Genomic DNA, 8,664 nt, shown 5'->3' on the forward strand with positions numbered 1-8,664 from the left:
TGTCCCCAAAAAGTTTAAAAAAAGTAAAATAAAGGGGAATGATCAAACTCACCTTGATGATTAAGCGAGTGAACAAAAATAAGAATAAATGGTTAAGTAATAAACAAGTCGTCCTCTAACGCGTCGAAAAAAATTAGTCAAATAAACCTGAAACTTTGAGATAAATAAGTATGAGTAAAAACGAACTCGATGCCGCTGGAATCGTTCCAAACGAACGTCTAGAACTCTGGTATGTTAAATTAAACGTTTAAGCGAGCTGATACTGACCAGAATCCGAACAGCAAGTCGGGAGTCGAGTTTTGGTCAGTAGCCTTAACATTGCATACGAGAATAAAAGTCTTCTGGACCGAAAGTTGGTTCTGACCAGAAGCATGAGAAAATGAATAGTCAAACTTGTTGACTGTTTTGCCCTTTAACGGGTTTTAAACGAATTGACCAGTCAACACCCTTCAACAATTGAAATTAATTGAAGTTTATTGACTAGGGAGTATGTATGAATGATTTTACAGAAGACAACTTACCCAGATAATGAATGAATCAACCGTTAAGAGGAGTCAAAGATCAACACAATTGCAAAGTTAACCTTCAAGGTTTGTATCTTCAAGTAAAACGGAAAAAACGAGCAAGATGATGAAGGCCAGAAAAGGTGACGGCCGGGAATGATGAATTAGGGTTTAGAGAAAGTTTGTGGCAAATAAAATATGTGTTGTTTATATAGGAAACACTAAAACGAACCAAATAAGGCTATTTCACTCGTTTAAGAAACCGAATATGCTTTTAATGATCAAAACAATATAATAATCAGAAAAATTCATTCTTAGGCAAGGGGTAATGAACATGGACATGCATCTAAGCTATATTACTTTTCTTGGGGCTTTAAACACTCGATTTAGTCCAAAAATAAGCGATTTAGTCTCAAAAACGAACTATGGAACAAGTTAAACGAAAACGATTTGTGCAGAGTGGTGGTGGCGGCTCGGGGCCACCCTAGGGGACTGACACCACGCGGCGCTCCGGCAAGGGAAGGAAGATTTTGTTTTTTTTTTTACAATTTTGGTCCTTTAACTTTCTAAAATGACCATTTTTTTTATTATTTTAAAGTTTAAACAAAGAATGAACATCTTTAAGAACATGAAGGGCATAAAATGAAAAAAACTTTCTTAAATACTTAAAGTCGTTTGATTTTGTAAATAATAAGGATCCGAACAATGTTCTTGAATCAGGTTACATGTAAACGAATACGAATTTGAAAAATTCGAGATGTTACACCAAAGGTAATAATGCCTTATTGTGACGTTTCCTATTGTGTCGTGTCTGTCTTGTTATTTAAAAAAGCTCCCGTGGTTGGTCTGAAACCTAAAAGGCATTGATGTAGACAAGTTCTAATCATCCTGTGAAATAGAGAATCTTATGTTTTGTTGTGTAGTGATTAGTAGTCTATAAATTGAGACCAGAAGTGGAACTTGAAGTATAAACACTTGAAAGTTGTTGAATCCAGCAAAGCAGTAGAGTAGAAATCTGACAATTATATAAACTAAACGATCTAAAAGCTGTCATAACAAGTGTAAGGAAACATAAACGAGACGGTCCAAGCATGCGCACTTATAAAATTCACATAATAATACATCATTTATTCGATCTTGTCGCTTTCTTAATATTCATCTCCTCGGCAACTGTTTTCGACGCAGTTGCCCCATCCTTAATGCGTTATGGCCTTCCACGAAATCCGCTCCAAGAAAGTAAGGCATGAACCTGGGATTATTGGACCATTTCATATTTTTATGAGAGCATTCAAGATAGGTTCTCTATTTGGTAGAATGTAGTTGTAACATTGTAGTTTAGTGTAACAGCATGGTAGGGGTGAGCAACTTAACCGTTAACCGAACCATATCCGTCATAATTGAACCGATTTTAACCGATAACTGTCATAACCGGTGGGTCGGTTTTAATTAATTTATAAAAACCGTCAAAAGCTGGTCGGTTTTGGTTAAAGATTCTTCCAACCCGCCATAACCAAACTGACCCATTTATTTAACCAAAAATATGTTTTGGATTTATTTTTAAACAAACATATTGTCGGATTATAATATTTTGATGTGTTCGTTAAACTTTTGTTATCAAATTAACTTAAATTTCATTGTTAGATTATATAACGTTTTTTTTTTAATATTTGATATTAATATTATGGATTATATATTTTATTGAATTATGTCAAGTCGTTTTTTTTTCCTAATATTTGGTATCAAACTTTTAGGCCTAATTATATTGTTTTAGTTATGGTTAACTGACTTGCTATAACCTTCAAAACTGATTAATTGAAACCGTCATAACGGATCAGTTATGGTTATGATTATAATTATCCAGTAACTAGCATATTGATATGGTTATCGGTTATGCATACTCTTATTACAGAGATAGAAATAAAGGACCGGTTGAGAATGCTCTTAGAACCCCAACTTAAAAATGGACTAACACTTGTATGGGCAACATGTGAGTGAAAAACAGTTTTCTTTTTTTCATTTAATTTCTTTTTTCTTCTTGTAAATCTATCTAGGGGTGAGCACGGTTTGGTTTCTAACTGTTTTGGATTAAAATTAAACTAAAAATCAAAACTTTTGTTTGGAAAATTATGAAAACCTCTCGGTTTTGGTTTTTCAAATTCAGATTCTTTTTTCCTTTTTTTTTTGTTTTTGTTTTTTTTTGAATACTTAAGATTGAAAAATCATAAGATTCTCTATTTGGTTATTATTCTTTTGAACTAAAATGCTAGTGATTACATATTTATAATTCTTATAAATGAATTAAAATAAAAGTATAAAGCAAAAATAAAAATCTATTGTTCGGTTCGGTTCGCTTTGGAATTTTGATTTTTATTACATGCAAAACTAAACCATAAGTTCAGTTTTTACAAAAACATAACAATAAACCATCGGTTTTTGCTGGGGGGGGGGGGGGGACGGTTTCATTCACACCCCTATCTTGCTATTCAAAATAGTGAACTTAAATGTTTGAAAATGTAAATCTTGAATTCAAACGTATGAATTTGCTATAAAGAGGCTCATATGTACAAAACACGGATTGATGTTTGTTGGTTACGCTATTATGTTTGTATAAAAAACTTTATTATGTATAACTTTATAAACTTTCAAACATGCGATGCAATTAACCGATCTGTTGCAATACGCGTCTAAAATTATTATCGTTTACAAATACTAGTGGTGTGCCATAAACTGAAAAAACCGATTTGAAACCGAAAAATCGAAAAATCCAAACTGTAAAAACCGAACCGAAACAAAACCCGAGGGTTTGGTTTTATTTTTCTTGTAAAAACCGAACGAATGGTTCGGTTTTGGTTTTGCATGTAATAAAAACCGAAAAAACTAAACTAAACCAAACTTCTAAATTTTTATTTTTTTTATTTAAATAATTTATAAGAATTTAATAAATATTTTGTGACTGTATAATAATCTATTAGTTAACAATTAACAAAGTTATTTATACCTAAATGCATTATTTTCGGCCATCTTGTTTTTCGGTCGAAAATTCTCAAGCTCAAATGGAAAATCCAAAACCAAAACAAAAACCGAAACCGGAAAACCAAAGCCGAAAGGTTTTAAAATATCCAAAACAGAAATTTTGATTTTCGGTTTGATTTTAGCCCAAAATCATACTGAATCACACCACGCACACCCCTAATATAAACCATTTTCTAAATTCATCCAAAAACTTGATACGTGGACCAACCAGGTCTCACTATATTACGTAAGCATGAAGCATGACACATGCAAAAATCATTTCTTTTTCTTTTCTCCAAAGATATAACTTTACATGCCACCTATATGTAACAACAAAAATCTAGATGGCGCTTTTTAAGGCTGCACACTTAACATCTTTTATAAAGAAACTAAAAAAACTAATGAGAATCACTTTTCAACTTATAGTTACAGCATACAAGATGACCTGTAACTTACTAAAATATTATTATTATTCACACGTTACCATCAAGTATGGGGTAGGTCCAAAAAGAAATCAACAACTATAATTGGGAGGCTGTTGCGTTGGCCCAACACCCGACACAACATAAAAAACACCATGCGATCATCACATGTATCACACACTTGGACCAATAATCTTGTTTCTCACTTTCAGCCTCATCCACCCATAAACTTATGTGGCAAGCTACTTTTAAAATAAATGATATTTAGTACCAAAATATTCAGATATATATAGCAGGACATAAAGCTTAAACTTACCAATACAAAACACTGATCAATCTGCTTTTTGATCCTCAAAACAATGGTTAGCAAAGGTGTTAAATCCATTAGCTTGCCTTGCAGATCGCACCCGACGACCATTTGAATCGAGCAAGAGCTTAACGCAGCGAAAACCGTTGCGGCATCGAAGCCTTCCGCAGAGACGATTTGCAACGGTTTATCACAACTTGTGGAATTGTATAATTGCATGGATGATCTTTTAAACTTGTCTACCACTCGAGTTTTGATAACCGGAGACCAAAACAAGAGATGGGTGGAAGAGCTAGTTGAAGAGTCTGTTAAGTTCTTGGATGTTTGTGGTAGCATAAGGGATATGGTGACACTAATGAAGGCACACGTTAGAGATCTTCAGTGTGTTCTACGGAGGCGAAAAGGCGATTTGAGCAGTGAAAAGAGTGTCATTAACTACACATGTTTTAGAAAGAAAATGAAGAAAGATGTTAAGTTGTTGGTCGGAAGTTTGAAGCAAGTTGATAACATGATCACCAGTGGTGGATCAGTCTTGGTTGATTCGAATAATCACCATCTTGCGGCGGTGATGAAGGCGGTGATAGGAGTTAGTGAAACGACTATTTCGGTTTTCAATTCTTTGTTATTGTTCTTCTCGATGCCTAATTCGAAGCCTAGCAAGTGGTCGATTGTAGTATCGAAATTGATGCATAAGGGGATCGTCGCGTGTGATGATCAACAAGAACAAGGGATTGTGAATGAACTTGAAAGTGTAGATGATGCATTGCAAACATTATGTAGAAATGGATCATCAGCGCAACCGGAGAAGACGCAAATTGCGAAATGTAGTTTGGAAGTACTGGAGAGCCAGCTTGAGTGTATGGAAACTAAGTTGGAATGTGTGTTTAGGAGATTAATTGGAACCAGAGCTACCCTGCTCAATATTATCTCATTGTAAAAAAACTAAATTAGGTTTTGGACTTGTACATAGGCATAGAAAATTTTAGCTGATATGCTTATGAGAATGTGATTCAAGTTTTTATGTTAATAGTTATGTATCTAGCTAGCAGGTAAAATGCTTTGTTCAAGTTAAGCTCTGATTAGATTACCCATTCATGTTAGCAGGAAACAAAACAGAAAATAAATTTCATAAAAATCTGTCATGACTCATCAACGGATTACCGATTGGTTGACTTTGGCTAGCACGGCCTCGGTTCCTACCGACTTGAATTCGTACCGATTATGTTTCTAATGGGCTATCACCACGGCAAATAGACATATATAGGAATTAGCTTATTGGCTCCTCGAACAGTACTATGATTGATTAATGACATGTATCACTTGTCTGTCAAAGCCCTTTATTATGTAGTAACAGGCCACTCTGCTCAACAAGTATCCACAATAAGCTCATAATGCAAACTCTATTAGTTATGCCATACTTAATATATCTTATCAATTATGAGGCTTTTTTAATAGAAAAAATAAATTAAAAAACTACTTAGGCTTTAACATGGTCCAACGACCGCAAATTCACTTGCATTCAACTATTTAGCCACTTTGCACATTTAAACAATTTCCATATTACCAATTTAACCAAAAACCAAAATAATGATGTAGAAGTAGTTTAGCACCTTGATAACCTCCTCTTTGCACCAAGATTCTAGCAAGCACCTATGACAACAGTAAACCAAATTGTTATGTTCATTTGGTGCATATTCGGGTCAAATGTTGAATTTAAATTAATACCAAAATGTTATTGTCATTTGGTGCATATTTGCTCTTATTCGGGTCAAATGTAGAAAACTCATTTAAATTAATTGATCATTACACTCAATTTAACTTGTGGGCACCCCATAGTTTTCAATACATGCATTAGTGTGATAGTAAATTTTGCTTCTAAATTAATACAAAATTCAACCCATTTGTCACTTCTATACCAAAACTTGGATTTTACGAATTTCTATCAAATCTTTGTGATAAGATTTAACTATGAGCATTCTCAGCCTATTCCCTATATTTTTGTAAGGGAGTTTTGTAAATTATAGGGTATGATTATGAATGGTTGTAAGTAGAGGAAAGAGAAAATGCTATATGAGAAAGTTAAATTTGATGTTTCACTGTTCACTTCATATAATTTTTTAATATTTTTTTAAATGGTTGTGAGTGAATGAGAGAGAAAAAATAATGATAAAGGTATAAAAAGTATTATATAATTTAACAGGAGATAAAAAATATAATAATTTTTAATATAATTATATGATATATGTGAATATATGATAGAAAATAGGATGGAAATGCTCTAAATATCACATGTCCCATATTATATAGCCTTTATAGTAGTGAAAAAACAATATGGTCCAATTAGTTTTTTTAATATAAGGGTATATTAGTCATTTAACTTAAAATCTAACTTTAGTTAGTACGAACCTAACATAAAACTACTTTCATCGGCATCCTCATGTTGAGGTTGTGACACTATTTAAATAAAAAACAATTAAAAACTTTAAAAATTTGTCAGTCTGGTCATGAAATTAACCCAGGTTGTAACACGGTTCATTGCCATATGTCATCATATCAATGGGTGTATTTTTAATTTCTTTTTTCTTTTACGATAATTAGTTTTAGCTTTAATCTTGGTTTTTTATAATAACTTCTAACAATTATGTTTTTTAAAAAATCTAAAAACATAGTCTTTTTCAGTTTTTTTTACACATCGATATAAATTTTATTAAAAACAAAGTTTGTTTTCAATAATGTATTTCTAATATAAAATAAATATTAATCATCACTTACTTTTTAAAATATTTTTAAATTAAAACTTTTATTTATTTTGAAATAAAATTAAAATTTTCTATATTTCTAATCACTTTTAATTAAAAAACACCAATTATAATTTATACTTATTCAATAAGTAATAATGAAGATTGGGTTGCTAAGTGTGAAAAGTTTGATTGGGTTGGGTTAAGTAGGTGAAAGAGAGAGAAATTAATTTTATAATAAAATATTAGATTGGGTTAGATTGTGAATAAATATGGTCCAAAGGACGCTCATGATAATAATTAGGCAAATTAGATTTAAATAATTTCACATTTAAAATCACTACCAGCATTCTAACATTTCAACTATTTTTGTCTCAATGGACCTCAGTTAAAAAACACTTAACTTCGTTAGGTTCTTTTTCCGAGTTTCAAATCGATGTTTAAGGGCTTTTGATTGGAAGAAGAATACAAGTCGACTGATGTAAAACTTATCTCGAAACGGTGATTGAAATGGCTTGATTTTTGTAACTGGAAATTCAAACACCCAAATTGAAATATTTTTTCGTCGTTTAGATCATCGTTTCGAGATAAGTTTTACATCAGTCGACTCGTATCCTTCTTCCAATCAAAAGCCTTAAAATATCGGTTTGAAACTCGAAAAAAAAAAACTTAACGATGCTAAGTATTTTTTAACGAAGGTCCATTGAGACAAAAATGTTGAAATGTTAGACTATTGGTAGTGATTTTTAAATATGTGATTATTATCGGCCAATACATAAAAGGTGAGATTATTTATTTCTAATTTGCCTAATTATTAAAGATAAAGGATAAAATTAGCAAGTTGATATATACCTAGAGGATGTTTAATGCAATTTGATCTAAAGAATAAGAGGTAAAAAGGCATTAATCTTCTCACATGACTTGCATGTTACATGAATTAACAACAAAAATAAATGGGGTTTGTGCTAAAGGGTGTAAAACGCAACAAAAATGAGAAATAAAGGATGAATAGATACTTTTTAAACACAAAGAATGAAAACTATAGCTAAATATTAACGTAAAGGATGATTACTGTAAGTTTCTCTCTTTTTTATTAAGCACAAGATTATTAAAAGATTTCCCTCTTGTAATTTTCTATTAATTAACCTAGACTTTTGACTTTAAAAAAGTAGTTTGAAAATTCAAGTTCTTTTGTCATTTACCAAAAAAAATCTAACTCGTATCATTCACACACATATTAATGTAGAGAATAATTTATATTCGTTTTCTTCTATGATATTAAAAGGATCCATAGTGGGGCGTCCACAGGAAGCAGACTACGACTTCACATGCCTTACAGTACCGTCTCTGATAATTCTTAAAAGTCAGGGTCTTGTACGGGTAAAATAATGAACCCCCAATACTAAGAATTTTATAGGGAGCGCTCAGGATTTTCATGTATATGCAATACTAAAATAAGAATTTAATGGGGGCGTCTAGGACTATAAATGAACCGAACGAACATGAACAAGACTTTGTTCATGTTCGTTCGTTAAGAAAATAATATGTTTACGAATGGTTCACGAATACTTACTGAACGAGGTTTTATGTTCGTGTCCGTTCATTAAGTAAATTAATGTGTTCACGAACGGTTCACGAACACAAATAAAATCGGCAGAACCTAGAGATTGAGACCGATGTAT

General features: G+C 32.1%; 1 protein-coding gene across 1 annotated transcript; it reads left to right on the top strand.

Annotated features, from left to right (window-relative positions):
- The first annotated feature begins 4,461 nt into the window (after positions 1–4,461).
- LOC143540292 (uncharacterized) lies at positions 4,462–5,181 on the top strand. Its single transcript, XM_077033397.1, has one exon. It carries the CDS (start codon positions 4,462–4,464, stop codon positions 5,179–5,181), a length of 720 nt encoding a protein of 239 aa, XP_076889512.1.
- Positions 5,182–8,664: the final 3,483 nt, after the last annotated feature.

This window comes from Bidens hawaiensis, unplaced genomic scaffold, assembly GCF_021521415.1.
Source record: "Bidens hawaiensis isolate Kalapana, Puna unplaced genomic scaffold, B.hawaiensis_p1.1 tig00012186_1, whole genome shotgun sequence".
Taxonomy (NCBI): Eukaryota; Viridiplantae; Streptophyta; class Magnoliopsida; order Asterales; family Asteraceae; genus Bidens; species Bidens hawaiensis.

Bases quoted from the DNA above. Each gene is read 5' to 3' on its own strand.
- LOC143540292 (XM_077033397.1), top strand. From the start codon at position 4,462: ATGGATGATCTTTTAAACTTGTCTACCACTCGAGTTTTGATAACCGGA.